Raw genomic sequence first — 20699 nt, forward strand, 5'->3', positions numbered from 1 at the left:
CATATCGCGGGAACGAGGGACAGGTAAGTGGCTGTTTTTTAAAAGTCAGCAGCTACGGTTTTTGTAGCTGTTGACTTTTATTTTTTGACAGGTGAGTGGAACTCCGCTTTAAGTGGAACTCGCTCTCAAAAGGTTGAGCACCCCCGATTTAAAGTGATTCTATGCTTTGCCCACATAGGGCTCATTGTAATGGCCGCCTCCAAAGCAAAAGATACTCAATTCTTCTACACTCCCACGCTGCCCTGTTCAGTTGCCAGGAGCAGAAGAAGCTGCCCTGTGGGAGCTATGAATTGCTCAAGTCATAACTTGCTCAGGGCTATGGACTTGGCAACTGGCCCAGCATTGGCACGGAGTGACTCATACGCTCCTCCATACTCAGAAAAACAGGACTTTTTTTCCACCCACAGCACCTGAACCAGACAGCAGGTGAGCAAAGAAGAGGAAGGAATTGGATTAAAGAGAAACAAACAAATTGCCAGCTCACTATGCAGCCAGCCTGCAACAACCCAAATTCAAACAAGGGGCTTCGTTTGCAAATGTGTGCAAACGAAACCCCTTGTTTTAACGTGAACTGTTCATTCGGGTTGTTGCAGGCTGGCTGGTAAGTGAGCTGGAATTTTTGTTTGTTTTTTGACATGCGTTGTCCTTCCATGTGCTCCTTGTTTGCAAAGCCTAGTTATAGGTTGGGGTAGTTGCCATTTGTTTGTATATTAGATTAAAGAGAACCTGTTGCTTTTGCCCTGCATAGGCAAAGTAAACGTTTGCTTTAAAGAAATGAAAGCTCCTACAATACAAATGGCAGAGAGAGGCCCATTAGGCAACTTCTGTAACCTGTAACACACCTGAGAAAATTCCACAACCTTCAGTAAAACCATATGACAAACAGTCAGTGTTGTACAGATGGATGAACGTATATGCAAATCCTGAATTTTCCAGTAAAAGTCATACTTGGCCCTTCCCCCTTCTGCATATCCCTTTTGGTCCTTTAATATGATAGGTGTCTTTACTGACCAACTCTAAACCTTGGGAGGTGGCAGAAACAAGCTCCTCTTCACCTTCTTGTGTCTCAGTACTGACTGATCGTTGTACATGTGGTTTTTATCTTTGCTTAAGTATTTCCTTGTCCTAGGCTTGGTTTCCAGACTTAACACAATTAATTGCAGATGGAGACTTTGGTGATCAATAATCGGCAAGTCAGGCATCTGTACTCACCAGCCTCATTTACTACGGGGAGGGCAGACACTCTTCTCTCTACAAAGATCTCCAGAGCGTTGTATATACTGGATGATTCGTGTATGACGGCTACGTCCCTGAAGGTCCCGATGCCCAGCTCCAAGATGGTCTTCTGCAGGAAGCGAGGCCGGGGAATGGTGCCCCCCTGTCATTGGGACAACAAAGAGTCCAAGTAAGACATTTTCACAATGAGCTCCCAGAACACCACATTATACCTACAAACCTTGAGGAACTCTAACCTAATGTGTATCTAAACTGGCCATTCCCAATCTGGGTTCTGTTGAACCCTAGGGTTCCTCCAAAGGTTGCCTGGGGTTCCTTGGGCTGTGGCTAATTGACCTATGGTGCCCTCATAGTTCCAGGGCCACAACCTGGCAGAGTTAGCTGCATAAAACCAATAATCTTTTAAGCTGTCTATAGTTATCCATGTAAGGTGCAATTTCCACACTGACTTCCAATGAGCTGATTTTGGCAGGGTTTTCCCAAGGCCAGAAAATAATTTTTAAGGTTTCCTCTTGGGCAAAAAGCTTGAAAAAGGCTGATCTAAACATAAGAATGTAATATACTGCAGCTCGACTCTATGTGGGGTCCTCTTCTTCTTTTATGGTCCATCCTGTGGCAAATTCATTGAGATATATATATATATATGATCCTTTGAGGGATCACTGCAGAGGTTGCCCATTACCACCTATACAACGACCCTTTTGTAATACACAGTAAGTATATAAGACCTCAGACGATTAGGGGTCATATTTGTTCTCAGGCCCCTTCTATTCTCCATCTACACCTCCTCCCTTGGCCAACTGATACACTCCCACGGCTTCAACTACCATCTCTATGCCAATGATACGCAAATCTATCTCTCTACGCCTCGCCTCACCCCTTCAGTCTCCGCCCGAATCACTAACCTACTGAACTACATATCAGATTGGATGTCACTCCACTTCCTAAAATTAAACCTTTCCAAAACTGAGCTCCTAGTTTTCCCCCCAGCCTGTGCCCCCCCCCCCCCCGACTTCTCCATCACGACCAACAACGCCACCATCAGTCCCACCCCGCAAGCCAGGGTACTAGGTGTCATTCTAGACTCCAATCTGTCTTTCCAGCCCCAGGTCCAATCGCTGACAAATTCATATAGACTCCACCTCCGTAACATCTCCAAAATACATCCGTTCCTAACCCCAGAAACTACTAAGCAACTCATTCACTCTTTATCATATCACGACTTGACTACTGTAACTCCCTCCTCATCGGCTTACCTCATCGCAGGCTATCCTCGCTTCAGTCTATCCTGAATCCTGCGGCCAGACTCATCCACCTTACAAACCGCTCCGTATCCACCGTACTAACCCCCCTCTGTCAATCCCTCCACTGGCTTCCGATTGCCCAACGCATAAAATTCAAATTACTAACATTGACGTACAAAGCTGTTCATAACACTGCCCCAAACTACATCACCGACTTGATATCCATCTACCACCCAAAACGTACTCTCCGCTCCTCACAAGACCTCCTACTCTCTAGTTCCCTGGTCTCCTCCTCCCATGCCTGTCTCCAGAACTTCTCCAGGGCTTCCCCCATCCTCTGGAACTCACTACCCCAATCCATCAGACTGTCACCTACCCTCCTCACCTTTATGCGCACCCTGAAAACCCATCTCTTCGGGGAAGCCTACCCCGCCCTCACCTAATTGCCGATCTCCTCCACTCCTCCCACCACTCCATCCCCCACAGCTATTTCCTCCTGTACCACTATCCCCTCCCTCCTAGATTGTAAGCTCCAAGGAGCAGGGCCCTCGAACCCCTCGTGTATCGCATTGTATTGTTACTGTACTGTCTCGTGTACTGTTTCTCATTGCAATGTACAGTGCTGAGCAAACTGTTGGCGCTATATAAATACTGTATAATAATAATATTTAACCTGGGAAGTGGCTTGCATTGCACAGTAATGGCTGGAATAATCACTGCACTGGAGGAATTTATTCACAATTTCATGATGTGACATGGATATTCACTATATTAAAATCTGGTGTCATCATTTTTCACTAATATTATTTTCACTGGAAAAAATTGCACTATTTCAAAAGGTGCTTGGTTTGGTTTATGTGGTTGAATTATATTACTTAATGGGGAAGTACAGCATTTTTACAATGTAATAAAGTATTGCGCTACTCATATATAATCAAATGATCAGCGCATATAAAAGTGCAATAATCAAGTCATTAAATAATACATGTGTCCATGAACAGTTCATAATTCACGCAGCATTTTATATCTTGTATTTGGATATTTTTGCAAGCGGCTCCTCATATTTTGTATTTTATAGATGTGTGTTTATATTACAGGGCTGGCAGCCTGCCAAGATTCTGCTCTCCATAGAAAATAAACATCTTGTGAATTTTGAAGATGAAATTCTCCACAGTGCCCATTGTCACAGAGGTGGATGAGGGCTTGCTTTAACCAGATCTATCTGACTTGCTGCATGTTCTAATGCCCCCCATACATGTATAGAATATCGGCCGAAAAAGTTAGTTTTTGAAAAGATCGTTCGACATTCGTGCCGTTAGTGGACTCGATTTACAGCCGATTTCAAAAGTAGGCCCGGCTATTGTTGACAGATTGGAAGTGAAAACTTTCATTGTTTCAACCAAAGTGTATATGTTTATGTGTTAATCGAAACGAATAAGTCTAGTATTTCCCATGCCCTTTGATGAACCGGAAGAAGAATGTTTGAACTAATTTTATTCTATGTGTCTATTGTCAAGAGACGTTCGCACTGTAAATGGCCGATAGTCTATACGTGTATGGCCAGTCTACGAAGCTCACAGTGTGCGGTGAAAGCAGAGTAAGCCATTTCAGACCAGAAGAGGGAGGGAGGGGTGGGCGGAAGGACGAAAGTAAGGAAGGGAGGGGTGGAAGGAAGGAAGGAAGGAAGGGGTGGGTGGATGGAAGTGAGGCATGGAATGAAAGGAGGGGTGGAAGGAAGGAAGGGTGGGGTGGGTGGAAGTAAGAGGAATTTTACTCTATGTGTTTAGTGGACAAGTCGTTGTCGAAAGATGAATAGTCGTTCGCGCTTTAAACGGCTGATAGTCTATACGAATATACAGTTGCAAGAAAAAGTATGTGAACCCCTTGGGATTACGTGGAGTTTTGCATGAATTGGGCATAAAATGTGCTCTGAACGTCATCTAAGCCACAACAATAGAAGAACACAGTCTGCTGAACATAATACTACACAAACATTAGATGTTGCCATGGTTTAATTGCACATAACATGTAAACATTCACAGTGCAGAGAGGAAAAAGTACGTGAACCTTTGGACTTAATAACTGGTTGACCCTCCTTTGGCAGCAATAACCTCAACCAGACGTTTCCTGTAGTTGCAGATCAGACCTGCACAACGATCTGGAGTAATTTTGGACCACTCCTCTTCACAAAACTGTTTCAGTGTAGCAATATTCTTGGGATGTCTGGTGTGAATTGCTCTCTTAAGGTCATGCCACAGCATTTCAATCGGGTTGAGGTCAGGACTCTGACTGGGCCACTCCAGAAGGCGTATTCTGTGCTGTTGCAGCCATTGTTTTGTTGAATTACTTGTATGGTTTGGGTTATTGTCCTGTTGCATCACCCATCCTCTGCGGAGCTTCAGTTGGCGGACAGATGGTGGTACGTTTTGCTGCAAAATGTCTTGATAAACTCTGGAATTCATTTTCCCATCAATGACAACAATCCGTCCAGGCCCTGAGGCAGCAAAGCAGCCCCAAACCATGATGCTCCCTCCGCCATGTTTTACAGTGGGGATGAGGTTTTGATGTTGGTGTGCTGTGCCTTTTTTTCTCCACACATTGTTGTGTGTTCTTCCCAAACAACTCAATCCTGGTTTCATCTGTCCACAGTATATTTTGCCAGTAGTGCTGTGGAACATCCAGGTGCTCTTTTGCAAACTTCAAACGTGCTGCAATATTCTTTTTGGACAGCAATGGCTTCCTCTGTGGTGTCCTCCCATGTACTCCATTCTTGTTTAATGTTTTCCTTATTGCAGATGTGTCAACAAAAATGTTAGCATGTGCCAGAGATTTCTGTAGGTGTTTAGCTGACACTCTGGGATTCTTCTTTACCTCATGCAGCATTCTGCGCTGTGCTCTTGCAGTCATTTTTACAGGACGACCACGCCTAGGGAGAGTAGCAACAGTGCTAAACTTTCTCCATTTGTAGACAGTCTGTCTTACCGTGGACACATGAACATCAAGGCTTTTGGAGATACTTTTGTAACCCTTTCCAGCTTCATGCAAGTCAACAATTCTTGATCGTAGGTCTTCTGAGAGCTCTTTTCTGCGAGGCATGGTTCACATCAGACAGTGCTTCTTGAAACCAGTAAACCCAAAACAGGTGTGTGTTTTTTAAGGGCAGGACAGCTGTCAGCAACACATCCAATATCATCACACTGATTGGAGTCAAGGTTGGCTCACTCCTGGCTCCAATTAGCTCTGGGAGAAGTCATTAAGCTAGGGCCTCACATACTTTTTCCTCCCTGCACTGTGAATGTTTACATGTTATGTGCAATTAAACCATGGCAGCATCTAATGTTTGTGTAGTATTATGTTCAGCAGACTGTGTTCTTCTATTGTTGTGACTTAGATGACGTTCAGAGCACATATTATGCCCAATTCATCCAAAACTCCACGTAATCCCAAGGGGTTCACATACTTTTTCTTGCAACTGTATGTCCAGCTCACAGTGTGCGGTGAAAGCAGAGTAAGCCATTTCAGACCAGAAGAGGGAGGGGTGGGTGGAAAGAAGGGAGGGAGGGGTGGAAGGAAGGAAGAGGGGGAGGGGTGGTTGGATGGTTGGGAGGAAGGAAGGGATGGAAGGAAGGAAAGGAGCGGTGGAAGGAAAGGAGGGGTGGAAGGAAGGGATGGGTGGGTGGAAGGAAGGAAGAAAGTAGGGAAGGGAGGGGTGGAAGGAAGGAAGGGAGGGAGGGGTGGAAGGAAGGAAGGGGTGGGTGGAAGGAAGGGAGGGAGGGGTGAAAGAAAGGAAGGAAGAGGAATTTTATTCTATGTGTTTAGTGGACAAGTTGTTGTCGAGAGATGAATAGTCGTTTGCACTGTAAACGGACAATAGTCTATACGTGTATGGCCAGCCTAAGAAGCTCACAGTGTGCGGTGAAAGCAGAGTAAGCCATTTCAGACCAGAAGAGGGAGGGGTGGAGGAAGGGAAGGGTGGAAGGGAGGGAGGAAGGGAGGGGTGGAAGGAAGGAAAAGGGGGAGGGTAAGCCATTTCAGACCAGAAGAGGAGCCGCTACAACTGGGCAAGATTGAAGGTCAGATTTAAATGATGCCAGTTTGCCTTCACGGGATACGGAGAATCTTCAACATTTCATTGCCTTACACTCACAAATATATGGAGGAACTTCAGCAGGCGCTTGTGTGTAAGGATGTGCAGGATGTTCCCGGATATGGGCTCCATGACCGGCAGCCGGTGGATCTTGTTCTTGATCAGGGAGTAGACGGCACGGAACAAGCTGGAAAAGACAGAAGGCGTGAAGAGAAACTCCAACCAACAAGAAGGACAGTAAATCAGAGAACTCCTAATGCCATACAAAGGGTGGTGAGGGCCAAACATCTGCTCACCTGACTTAAGGCTTCGTTCACACCAATGCGTTTTCTTAGAGCTTTTTGCAGAAACGCACTACAGTCCACATAACATGGTTTCCTATGGGACATGTTCACATCTGTGCTTTTTTGAGCCGCTGCGTTTTTGGACTTTTTTGAAAGCAAAAAGCAGCATTTTTGCGGCAATAGAGTTCAATGGAGAAGCTGCTGAAATGCACGGTAGTTCAATTTTGCTGCATTTAGCATTTGTATTTTGAACAGCAACCAAAAAAAAAAAAAAAAAGCTGAACAAAATGTGGTCAAAACACGTCAAAAACGCAAAACAAACTGCAAGAAGCACTGGAGAAAGCATCGAATTCAAAATGCATATATGTGAATCAAGCCTTAAAGCTGAACTCTTTGTTGGGGGTGCGGAGACATTCCTGCGGACTTTCTTCATGTTTTTTGGTCCTGTTCCCAACATGCAAGTATTTTGGGCTGATATCCTAAAGTTTATTTGCTCAGTAACCACAATTTCAGTCCCTCAAATGGTAGTCATTTGTCTCCTGGGTTTGGTCAATCATGTAGACTTTTCGAGGGCCTCTAGAACACTTTTGGGTCTGCTGTGCTATGCTAGGAAAGCCATTGTCCTGGAAATCGGATAGACCCCCTACTCTTGAGAACTGGAAGAAACTGGTCAACTTAGTGGTCCCAATATATAAATTGACGTACCTCTCCTGAAGTTGCCCCAAAAAGTTCCATAAGGTCTGGGATATTTGGATCGAATCTCCCACTACTACTAAAGCTAAAGATGATACTGTGCTTCACAAAGGTGAAGGATGAGTGATTAAGTTCTGTGAGGGGGAGCAGGGCTGCAGATAGTTTTTTTTTCTGGGGGGGGGGGGGGGGAGTTCAGCTCACAGCTGAGCTGCATTTTTACTGCTCCCCAGCCCCACACACACTAACGTCTCCCCCTTGAAGGAAGGGAGGGGTGGAATGAAGGAAGGGGTGGATGGAAGGAAGGAAGGGGTAGATGGAAAGAAGGGAGGGGTGGATGGAAGGAAGGGAGGGGTGGAAGGAGGGGATGGGTGAAGGAAGGGAGGGGTGAAGGAAGGGAGGGAGGAAGAGAGGGGAGGGGTGAAGGAAGGGTGGGGTGAAGGAAGGGAAGGGTGGGTGGAAGGAAGGAAAGAAGGAAGGGAGGGAGGGGTGGATGGAAAGGAGGGAGGGGTGGAAGGAAGTGAGGGGTGGAAGGAAGGAAGGGAGGGATGGGTGGAAGGAAGGAAGGAAGGAAGGGAGGGAGGGAGGGAAGGGTGGATGGAAAGGAGGGAGGGGTGGAAGGAAGGGAGGGGTGGAAGGAAGGGAGGGAGGAAGAGAGGGGAGGGGTGAAGGAAGGGAGGGAGGGAGGGGAGGGGTGAAGGAAGGGAAGGGTGGGTGGAAGGAAGGGAGGGGTGGATGGAAAGGAGAGATGGATGGAAAGGAGGGATGGATGGAAAGGAGCGATGGGTGGAAGGAAGGAAGGGGTGGATGGGAAGGAAGGAAGGAAGGAAGGAAGGGAGGGATGGGTGGAAGGAAGGAAGGAAGGAAGGAAGGAAGGAAGGAAGGAAGGAAGGAAGGAAGGAAGGAAGGAAGGAAGGGGTGGATAGAAAGGAAGGAGGGGTGAAAGGAAGGAGGGGTGGAAGGAAGGAGGGGTGGAAGGAAGGGAGGGATGGAAGGAAAACCTTTATCCCAATAGGGAAATAAAATGTTGCTGTAACTAATTATAAAGTATGAGCTGGAGTTTGTCATCAATGTGTTAGCATATCTAGTTTATCTCTCCCCTCCCTCCTAGATTGTTAGCTCCCAGGATCAGGGCCCTCCTATCCCTCTTGTATTGAACTGTATTGTTGCTGTATTGTCTCCCACTATAATGTAAAGCGCTGAGCAAACTGTTGGTGTTATATAAATCTTGTATAATAATAATCTAGCACTCCCCTCCCCCCAGACTGACAGTGCTGCTGTCCAAAGGTGCTCCATCATCCAGAGTGGGGGCGCTCTAATACAGGAGGTGCGTTAAGGCCGGGTGAACTGGAGGACAGATATGGGGTCTTTGTGCCCAAATCAGCATTGACTGCTTCAACGCCCCCTCCTGAGACTCAGTGCAGATGTTCATATAATCAGCTCAAAACAACCTGATGCTGAGGTCTCTTGTTGCAATCTGTCTATTAGGGTGGGATATGTTTACTGTTGTGTATTTGTTCCATTCTTAATTGAGTTAATTGGGTCACCTATTGTTTCTGTCTGTTGACTAGTCCTCCTGGAGGTTCCTACATGATGGGATTAGTCTGGTGTCAGCTTTACCTCGTTATCTGATCAGTGTGGGATGTTTGTCCCAATGTGTAATATTTGTTTTTATTGTTCATGGGGGGACTGCCCCTATTTCTGAAGTGTTTAAAAAAAAACCCTGTATTTCTGTTCATTAAAGAGTTCCAGTTTTCACCCAAGCTAGTGTCGTTTAGCACTTGGGTGCGATGCTCAGCTATAATACCTTGGTCCTGTGTCCCAGCGGAGAGGAAGCAGTTCTCCGACAGAAGCACCCAGGCAAAGTACCAGGCGGTCCGTCACAATTGGTAAGCTGCAGTATATTATATTTTTGGTTTGGGATTTTGTACTGCTTTAAGCCCTGAAGAAGAGGAAGGCTTTCCTCTGAAGCACATTAGATATATTTGATGCTCTCACAAACATTTTATGCAAACCGCCAAAGTAGATGACCGTCCTTACTAGCACTCCTAACCTTACACCCAATACGTAAACTGATCAGTACAGACAAGGAGAGAAAATCTTCGTGATGGGGGCTACAAGACAATAAAAACTTGACAGGCATTCTAACCCCCTCCCTGCTATACCCAACACTAATAAAAGAAAAGTAAAGTAATAAATAAATAATAAAAGAAATGTTTTCTGATTTAGATACACTTTAAGCTGCAAATATCAAATACAAATCCTTGAGTCTGGTATGAAGGTTGGACCCGGAGTCGTACCTGTCTGAAGGAGAGATATAGATCAGCGGCTTGAAGGAACTCTGCAGGTAAACTTCTGCAAGAGAAACACAAAGCAGAGAATTTCTCTCCAATTCCAACAAACGGCAGAGAAATCACCAAGTACCCTGTATCAGCTTTACCTCTCCATGTCTCGATTTTATGCTCCTCCAGTTCATATATCTGAACCTAAAGACAAGGAAAACACCAGTTATAGGCCAGGGCGCGGGGCACACCCTGCCGATTTCACATTTCATTGAAACACGAAATCATAAATTATAATATAATAAATAATCATTAAAAATAATAATATAATAATAAATTTCATTCAATAATATAATCAAACCTAAAACACTGAAATGTGAAATAGAGCGCCAAGTTCGCACATCGCTGAGCAAATTCGCAGAATCGTTTTCAGTGTCTGATGAGGAATTTCCCCCACGAATCATTATCACTCAATTCTGCAAGTGGTTCTGATTTACTATCGCTGTTCTCTAGCCGGTCTAAAACCGCTTTTGACCTAAAGGGACGCTTTTTGGACGCCATGGACGTTTCTCAGTTTCCAGGCAGAAAGAACAGTAAAAATGCAGGCAGGGTGCCGGACAAAGCACTCGGGACAAAATGTATGTGAAATGGTTTGATACAGGAATGTTATACTATGTGATTTTAGTGTATTTAGTGAATGTCACTTTTAAAATTTTTGAATTTCTCGCCAGTTCCGTCCCCCGTACGTCCCGACGTCGCAGGGAATGGAACCCGGAAGACAGATGCCGGCATCGGCTGGAGGACATTACCGGGGACACTGCAGGAGGGACATCGCGGGAGCGCAGGACAAGGTAAGTGCAAGAGAGATCCCGGAGCAACGCTGCAGTGTATTCCTGAATGTAGCTCGGGGTTACTGCTTTTGGTACTGAAAGTTAACCCCGAGCTACACTCAGGAATACCTCCAGAGGGGTTAAGGAAGAGGTATAGCCAAAGCTCTTTCAGCCATGTGGGTCACAGCAATGACCGTAGTTCTGCACTCCTGTGACCCAAATTTAGGCATCACTCTACCGGTCCAGGCTCCGCAGGGATCCCGAAACAGAGATAAAGGCTTGGTTCATATATGTGCGGGTGGTGCCGCTACGGATCCGCACAAAAATCCACCCACACAGAAGAATGCAGACCCGCGGGCGGGTGCCATTAATTCTAATAGCACGCCGCCCCCACTGGAAATCGCAACCGTACTGGGACCCGAGGTTCCTGTGCGGGCTGCGTTTTCTGAAGAAGTGCAGGGACTTCTTTCCCTGCGTGTCCCGAGGCACAAGAGTCCATTCAAATGAATGGGCTCTCATGCCCACGCACAACGCAGACCACATGAACGCGGAGATGTGAACCGGGGGTTAAGGTGCAATGAGATCAAATAGTCCTCGTGTGAAAGTCCAATGTTGTGTCATAATAGTCCATAAAATATAGTACTAGGGCAAGTTTATTCAAAGGCTGTAGCAGGCTCTGGAATGAAAGAGAACAGAAAAGTGCCTCCAAGTGTAGTATTAAAATAATTTATTAGAGCAGGAGAGCAAGGCCACTCACATAGTCATGGTGCTACATGGTGGTACAGTCATGGTGCTACATGGTGGTACAGTCATGGTGGTACATGGTGGTACAGTCATGGTGCTACATGGTGGTACAGTCATGGTGCTACATGGTGGTACAGTCATGGTGCTACATGGTGGTACAGTCATGGTGCTACATGGTGGTACAGTCATGGTGCTACATGGTGGTACAGTCATGGTGGTACATAGGCTCCTCTGTGTTAGGAGGTCCCAAGTCTCTAGGTGGATGCTGAATGTTGCTGCTGCAAACGCCGGAGGGAACCGAGGATGTAGGCTGGCCGTTCACTGTGTGCGTGTCAGAGGAGTGCACCATGGAGCGCAACGTCGGCAGCATGACCACAATGCAATACGATGCGTTTCAGATCATGCGTTGTGCTGTGGGTGGGCAATATATATAAGAGGTTCCCATTGGCTTGTATTATTGCTCGAGAAAGGGGCACACCACGGCGTGGCATGGCGTATGCTCCAAAACGCGTCACATTGCATTGTGGTTTTGCTGAGGTCATCATGCCGACATTGCACTCCCTGGACCCGCGGACACATGCACAGTGACTGGCCGGCCTCCTTAGTTCTCTCCAGGGTTTGCAGCAGCGACATTTTGCATCCACCTAGAGACTTGGGACCTCCTAACACAGATGAGCCTGAATAAAATCATAACTATGTGAGTGGTTTTGTTCTCATGCCCTAGAGGCACATTTCTTCTCTCTTTCCACAGGGATCCCGACAATAATGTCGGAATCCGCCCAGATGCCTGACCGGCAGCTGGCTCCACCTCTCGGCACACCACTGAGAAACTGTGCCAGCTGTTCCGCCCCTGTAATGTCAGTGTGTTTTAAGCAGGGTAAGAAAAAGTGCAAAATGCGCACTACTCTTTCTGGGGTACAAGCAACCAGGGGCGTCCCTAGGCAGGTGCGGGGGGGTGCGTGCCGCACCAGGTGACACCTATCACACTGGGTGACACCTATCGCACCGGGTGACACCAGACCCTCTCCGCGAAAAGGTAAGTTTTAAAGCAAGCCAACAATCCCCGCAGGATGGAGCGGATCTGCAGATTGAGCATAATGGATCGGAGTCCAATCCATTATGCTCCCCAATCCGCAGATCCGATCCATCCTGCAGGGATCGTCGGCTCGCTTTAAAACTTGCCTTTTCGTGGAGAGGGTTTGGTGTCACCCCGTATAGGTTGCAAGCGAACAATCCCCGCAGGATGGATCGGATCTGCGGATTGGGGAGGATAATGGATCGGAGTCTGATCCATTATGCGCAATCCGCAGATCCGATCCATCCTGCAGGGATCATCGGAGGGGGGTGTCACTAAGTGTTACTGCACTGGGTGACACCAACCCTAGGGATGCCCCTGCAAACAACATATAATATACACATATGTGGTATCACTGTGATTGTCAGGAGAAAGAGAATTTACTATGGGTTATTTTTTATTGGTGGGTTTTAGTAATGGCAAAAAATATAAAGTTTAACTTAAAAAAAAAATTGTTTTAACTATTTTGGGTCAGTTTTCCTTTGTAATAAAGAGAAAAATCCATAGATCTCCATTGGCTCCAAATGATTTGTTGGGACCTTTGTCATTAAGGGGTTAAGGCCCGTTTTGAAATGGGTGAATGCTCTATTATGTTGTAGGCTAGATGGGTGAATCTTTGATTTTTTTTTTTTTTATGTCACAGGTGAACCTTGTTTACAATTAATAGCTCTCTATTACCCCCGCACATCTATGCGGCTGTGTGGGCTGTGTTTTTCACGGGCACGAGAGCCCATTCATTTGAATGGACTCCCGTGCCTGTGCCACGCAGGGAAAGAAGTCCCTGCACTTCTTTGGAAAACACAGCCTGCTCCGGAACCTCGGTTCCCAATACGGTTGCGTTTTCCAGTGCGGGCGGTGTGCCATTAGAAGTAATGGCATCCGCCCACGAGTTCGCATTTCTCTGTGCGGGTGGTGGGGCTGCATGGATTTTCATGCAGATCCACAGCGGCACCACCCGCACATATGTGAACCTAGGATTACCCCAGGTTCACACCTAAGCGTTTTCCCCATTTTTTGCAGAAACACAATACAGTCCATGTAACGTGATTTCCGATGGGACAGGTTCACATCTCCGCATTTTCACCCGGTGCATTTTTTGGAAAGGGTCAGGGACTTTTTTGAATGCAAAAAGTTACGTTTTTGGTTCTATGGACTTCAATGGAAATGCTGCAGAAAAGCATGAGTGCTGTTTTGATGTATTTCTGCCATGTTTTTGATGCGTTTTAAATTTGCTTAGCAGCAAGAACAAAAAAAACAGATAACACGTCTAAAACATATGTGCAAAAACGCACAACGCACCGTAAAAACGGATCAAACGCAAACTGCATAGGTGTGAACCTAGCCTTATGTTGCATGCTGATAAGTGAATCCTCTCTGAATGACAGCTGAAAGCTGTAAAATACAGACGCAGGGATTTCCAGCGCACATTAGCTGGGCAAACCTTGCGGTGCCTCCTTTATAAATAGACTATTGATTTTTTTCCTCGATATCTTCCTATTAAACATAAATGAGCTTCCTACATTTTTTTTTTTTTGGTCAGATAAAATATCTTGCCTTGAATGCACACATTTGTTCAGACTGTTATCTCCTGTCTATGGCTGATTCTAAAATCCAAACAGTACAGCGCTTAAAACACGTAAAACACAAATAAATGATCACATGATAGTCCACAATAAACCAGTGAAGTAAATGAAAATGATCGCGTAATAGTCCACAGTATCATCTGTGAATGACTTCCACTAGTGAGTTCTTCGGGAGCAATTGTGTGTGTAGAGACGCACATAACCCTCGAGGGTACGCGCACATGTGCATTAGTCCTCATGCTCACTGGACGTTTGTATTTATTTATTTCAGGTACTTATATAGCGCCGTCAATTTACGCAGCACTTTACATATATATTGTACATTCGCATCAGTCCCTAACCCTCAAGGGGTGTACAATCTAAGGTCTCTAACTCACATTCATGCATACACATACTAGGGACAATTTAGACAGGAGCCAATTCACCTACCAGCATGTCTTTGGAGCGTGGCAGGAAACCCGAGTACCTGGAGGAAACCCACGCAGGCACAGGGAGAACATGCAAACTCCAGGGAGGTGGTGTCACGGTTGAGATTCGAACCAATGACCTGAGTACTGCCAGGCGGAAGTGCTAACCATTTAACCACTGTGCTGCCCTACACAGCGGCTGTTTTTGGCGTTTTGTTCTACAGCCAGTAAACTCCCCAGCCAGGGGCGGACTGACAACTCATGGGGCCCCTGGGCAATAGGGTATCATGGGGCCCCTCTGTCCTTGCCCAAACTCAAAAAAGCCTATGAAAAAGGTACCAGGGGCATCTCATGGGGCCCTTTACTGACCCCGGGCCCTCGGGCAGTGCCTGAGTTTCCAAATGGTCAGTCCACCCCTGTCCCCAGCATATTATCCTATGTGTTCATGCACACATAGGCTTTACTCAGCGTTTTCTGGCTGGAAAAAACCCCAGAACTAGTGGGTTTCTAGAGGAGTTTTTTAGCTGTAAAAACACTGTAATGAGGAAAAAAGTGGTAAAATGCTGCAAACCAGCATTTTTGGTCATTTTTTTTTAGCAAAAAGTTCATTTTTTGTGTAAAAAACACAAAAAATCCAGAAAAACACGGCTAAACGCTAATGCAAAAATGCTAAAAATTTGCGTTTTTAATGCAACTTTACATATTAATATTGCTACCAGGATTAATAAAATGCCCAGTGTGCATGGAGCCTAAGCATCATGGCTTCCGGTTCCTTCAAACGCATTTCGTCATAAAAGACATCATCGGGGCATTGGTGCCCCTGAGGACGTCATTTATGATGAAACGCGTTGGATAGAGCCAGAAGCTGTGATGTCAGTGGGCATACCCTCAAAGATTCTGGGAGTTGTAGCTGACATGTCTTTCCATGCTAAGCTAAATATATACCGGAGTTACACCACGCGAAGTGGTCTTGCTTTGTCTTCTACCCTTATATGCCTGGCCTTGACTGTATAGAGGGTCAAAGCGGACCTGTGATCTACTTCATTCCATGGTGCTTCATACTGATGAATACAACAAGCATTTGCTGACTTTGGAGGGTCACAATCTCTCTGGTAGGTCTCAGAGTGGTGGGTGGAACACGAATTGCACTTGTGGATTTAAAGAGGAAGATCACAAACAATTGCTTCCTAGGAAATCACTGGTGGAAGGTGTTCATGGATAATACAGTGAACTAATATGTGATAATTTTCATTTACTTCACTGGTTTACTCTGGATTATCATATTATCATCTATTTAACTTGTCTTAGGAGATGCACTTTTTGGCTTTTGATGTTTATTGGTATAGTCCAGCCTTTCTCAATCAGGGTGCCCAGGCACCCTGGGGTGCCTTGAGGTTTCTTCGGGGTGCCTTGGCAAAATGTCTAAAAATTGCCCAAAACTCGTATACAAGCCAGCGGGTGGAACAAGCCGGCCTTTTAGTTGCACAAACTCACAGGTTTTCACTGTGCGCCATTACGACCTTCTAGCCACCGGGGTCCTCACACCCAATGACATCATCAGTTGATAAGGAGGATGTCAGCTGCCTGCACAGCATCCTAGTTTGACCCTCCGCTGCCCCTCTCCATCAGTGCTGGGCTCACATTAGATCAGTGATGGAGAAAAACTGAGGGAGAGGAGAAACGCTGGAATACTAGTCAGTACCAGTGTGCAGAAGTGTATTTGCTTTGGAAGAATAAATCCCCTCTAATGTTGGGTGTCCTACATGTGTGGATGTTGCTGCATTATATAAAACTATTAGAATAGTTTTTCACATTTTAGAATGGGGTGCCTGAAGACTGTCCATAATTTGAAAGGGTGCCTCGGGACTGTTCATAATTTGAAAGGGTGCCTCAGGACTGTCCATAATTTGAAAGGGTTCCTCAGGACTGTCCATAATTTGAAAGGGTTCCTCAGGACTGTCCATAATTTGAAAAGGCGCCTCAAGACTGTCCATAATTTGAAAGGGTTCCTCAGGACTGTCCATAATTTGAAAGGGTGCCTCGGGACAGTCCATAATTTGAAAGGTTCCTCGGGACTGTCCATAATTTGAAAGGGTGCCTCGAGACTGTCCATAATTTGAAAGGGTTCCTTTGGACTGTCCATAATTTGAAAGGGCGCCTCAAGACTGTCCATAATTTGAAAGGGTGCCTCAAGACTGTCCATAATTTGAAAGGGCGCCTCAAGACTGTCCATAATTTGAAAGGGTGCCTCAAGACTTTCCATAATTTGAAAGGGTGCCTCAAGACTGTCCATAATTTGAAAGGGCGCCTCAAGACTGTCCATAATTTGAAAGGGTGCCTCAAGACTGTCCATAATTTGAAAGGGTTCCTCTGGACTGTCCATAATTTGAAAGGGTGCCTCAAGACTGTCCATAATTTGAAAGGGTTCCTCTGGACTGTCCATAATTTGAAAGGGTGCCTCAAGACTGTCCATAATTTGAAAGGGCGCCTCAAGACTGTCCATAATTTGAAAGGGTGCCTCAAGACTGTCCATAATTTGAAAGGGTGCCTCAAGACTGTCCATAATTTGAAAGGGCGCCTTGACTGAAAAAAGGTTGAGAAACACTGGTCTAGTGTATCCTATACACGGTGTGTTGGCAGCTCAGTTATATTTCATTCTGTCACTTTCAGCGCAGCCATTCTATTTTATGGCTGATTCTAGACTGTGGTTTTTCCGTAAAATACTGCGTCTGCACCACTGAGAATTGTCCCCCCCTATCCCTCTCTCCACTTACCAGCGGAGCCTTGTAGTATCTGTGCAGGATGTTGATGAAGTCAGTGATGGTCAGCATTCCTGGGGAGAACATAGGATACACGGTCACCAGTCTATGGGAGCCATGGTTATTATGAGACAGGTCCTCTTTATAAGAACGGTCAGCGCAGAGCTAGACTACAAAAATCTGAAAACAGTCAGCGATTAGATCAGAATTATCAACTGACACTGATCATTAACCACTTCAAGACCGGACACTTTCACCCCCTTCCTGTGCAGGCCAAATTTCAGCTTTCAGCGCTATCATACTTTGAATGACAATTGCGCAGTCATGCAACATTGTACCCGTATGAATGTTTTAGCATTTTTTGAGACAGATAAAGCTTTATTTTGGTGGTATTTATTCACCACTGGGATTTTTATTTTTTTTGCTATATAAAAGAAAAAGTATAAAAATTTTGAAAAAAAGTGGGTTTTTTCCAAAAATTTTGCAAATAAATAATATTTCATCATTAATCTTGGCCAAAATGTATTCAGTTATCATTTTAGTAAAAAAAAAAAACAATAACCCAAATTAGTTTATAACCAAAAATTATAATTTATTTAAAAAAAATGATTCACATTTTTATATTATTTTTTTATATTATTATTTATGTTGTTTTTTTTTTTACATACTGTCACCCTAGCAGTACAGTGCCACCATAGTGACACTGTACTACTTGTGGGGGGTGATGATTTTTTTTTTTACACCCGTAAGGGCTGTAAAAGCAATCATTTCTCCTTCTCTCTGGCTGCATTCTTGCAGCCATTGAGAAATACTGTGTGAGCTGTGATTGGTCACAGCTTTTCACATGGTACAAGGCTGTTGTGAATATCCTTGTACCATGTGACCTCTGTGATCATTCACAGATTTCACACGTAGTAAGCAATGATGTCAGTTACTACTCTGCATGTGATCACTGATTGGCCAATCAGTGATCACATGATCGGGACCTTGCACAGAGGTCCCGTACGACGAATGGTGTTCCACTGTGTCCGGAGGACACAGCGGGCACCGGATCGCGGTGCTGCGCGGTCCCAGGGTCGCACTCAAGCAGGGGGCGGAGGCCGTTTATAAACAGCCTACCCTGCACTGCCACCGCTCGGCCGTTTATATACAACGGCCGGACAGGAGGTGGTTAAAACATTTTTCTGCATGAGCCAAGCTATGACATCATCGCCTCCTAGCGGAGAACAATTTACTAAACAGAGCGACGCTGCACGTGGTGTATCCGAGTACAGTGATATCCCTGATCTTACATGGCTCTAAAAGGCCTCGTTCACATGGGAGGCCGAGGGACAGTAGAAATAGGAGGTTAAGCTGCAGTTTTACCACCCCCAACCGACAAGTTTAAGTGTCATTAAACCCACATCATAAAAAACTATCAATAAATAGTGTATTACATGCTGTTCATACTCACTCAGTCACTATGGGATTCAATTTCTGTAATCTGCAAAAACCTGCTTGATCCTGCTGTTCTCTATCTCTCCCTCCTGTTTCATGTCCCCAATGCAGTTGGGGATTTTACAGAGCAGTGTTGGCAGCTACTGCACATGCTCAGTTTTCAGTGAGTTTCTATGCTGAACATTTCCTCCCTATCACATCTGAGCAGCCCATGTGACTGTACAGCAGGGGTGTCAAACTAGCGGCCCTCCAGCTGTTGCAAAACTACCCATCATGCCTCTGCCTTTGGGAGTCATGCTTGTAACTGTCAGTCTTGCAATGCCTCATGGGACTTGTAGTTTGGCAACAGCTGGAGGGCTGCCAGTTTGCCACCCGTGCTGTAGAGTCACACATGTGGGTGTATACACAGTCATAAATGACAGCCCACTCCCTCCCTCCCTCCTCCATACCCACTAACCTGCTAAACACAGTAGGGGTGGGATATTACATCTTGAGTGACTGAGGCTTCACCTCAATGTTATTCTAAGGCTGGAGGGGCGTGACACAGCCTGTGATTGGTAAAAATCCACCCAAGCCATGTTATTTAAAAAATATGTTTTTTCAATTTAATACAGTTTATTGATATTCATTATTTATTTTTACACTGTATCCCATAGGCTGTTTTTTTTTTTGTTAAATGTTGAACATGTGACCAGCAGCAGAGGGCTAGAAGCTCCTCCTGCCACTGTTTCCCTACAGACAGTCTGGGAAAGAGCTGGGTAATGTGACAGCTGTACATCAATTAGGGAAAAAAAAAGGTACTTACATTTTTTTGTTTTAATTAAAATAATTACAGTGCCATCATCCATATACAGAAATAGAAGGTATCATGTAAATTAACCTCTTCCCGTCCAGCCCATGCTAATAAGTGGTCGGACGGGAGCATTGCCGATGCAAGGGGATGTTTCTAAATGTCCCACCCCCGCTCCCTGGGAGCGCGCAGCACTGCAATCTGTGCCTGCCGTGTCCAGATCGCTGTACGGGGGCCGCTGTGTGAGGTCCAGGGGCGGACTGATCATTCAAACACTCGGGCACTGCCCGAGGGCCCGGGGTCAGTAGGGGGCCCCATGAAATGCCCCTGGTACCCTTTTTATAGGCTTTTTTGAGTGTAGGCAAGGACACAGGGGCCCCATGATCCCTTATTGCCCGGGGGCCCCATGACTTGTCAGTCCGCCCCTGGTGAGGTCCCGATCATGTGATCAGTGATTGGCCAATCAGTGATCACATGAACAGTAGTAAACAAGATGTCACTTCCTGACATCGTTGTTTACTACTTGTGAATTCTGTGAATGATCTCAGAGATCACATGGTACAGGGCCATTCACAGCAGCCTTGTACCATGTGATAAGCTGTGACCAATTACAGCTCTCACAGTATTTCTCAATGGCTGCAGAAATGAAGCCAGAGAGAAGGAGAAATGATTGCTTTTACAGCCTTTAAAAAAAATTCTTGATCACCCCCCACAAGCAGTACAGTGTCACTATGGTGACGGTATTTAAAAATAAACACATAAATAGAATTAAAAAAAATTAAAAATGTATACATTTTGGTCTTTTTTCATTTATTTAGCAAAAAAAAAAAAATCCTAGTGGTGAATAAATACCACCAAAGGAAAGTTCTGTCTAAAAAAAAATGCAAAAAAATAAATTTGGGTACAGTGCTGCATGACAGCGCAATTGTCAATCGCAGTGTGAAAAAAAAAAATCTTGATCACCCCCCACTATGGTAACACTGTACTGCTAGGATGACGGTATGTAAAAAAAAATAAAAATAAAAAATAAACATAAATAAAATTATAAAAAAATAAAAAATGTATACATTTTTGGTCAAGATTGATGAAGAAAGATTATTTATTTGCAAAATTTTAGAAAAACATTCTATTCTCCGTGGTTTCTAATCAGGAAGTCTCAGTCGCAGAAGGGCGCTGACCCCCCGTCAGTTGTACAGCATGTTCTGCCCTTGTATGTGGCACCGCTCCGAGTGCTGGACCCGGTGACTGCTT

At 45.2% G+C, this 20699-nt stretch overlaps 1 protein-coding gene across 2 annotated transcripts in view; it reads right to left on the reverse strand.

Annotated features, from left to right (window-relative positions):
* The window catches only part of PRKAG3 (protein kinase AMP-activated non-catalytic subunit gamma 3), a 70074-nt gene that overhangs the window by 28926 nt on the left and 20449 nt on the right, over nucleotides 1-20699 (reverse strand). For both annotated transcript variants that reach the window (XR_016313614.1, XM_089683562.1), the window contains exons 5-9: nucleotides 17237-17295; nucleotides 9982-10027; nucleotides 9842-9896; nucleotides 6628-6754; nucleotides 1213-1378 (exon numbers count right to left, since the gene is read on the reverse strand). Coding sequence is in view for 1 of the 2 variants with exons in the window: in XM_089683562.1 (XP_089539688.1) it covers nucleotides 1213-1378; nucleotides 6628-6754; nucleotides 9842-9896; nucleotides 9982-10027; nucleotides 17237-17295 (453 nt within the window). In the remaining variant the exon portion in view is untranslated. The remainder of the gene's footprint in view (nucleotides 1-1212; nucleotides 1379-6627; nucleotides 6755-9841; nucleotides 9897-9981; nucleotides 10028-17236; nucleotides 17296-20699) is intronic.

This window comes from Staurois parvus, unplaced genomic scaffold (assembly GCF_062004578.1).
Source record: "Staurois parvus isolate SC_StPar_1 unplaced genomic scaffold, SC_StPar_1.0 ptg000315l, whole genome shotgun sequence".
Taxonomy (NCBI): Eukaryota; Metazoa; Chordata; class Amphibia; order Anura; family Ranidae; genus Staurois; species Staurois parvus.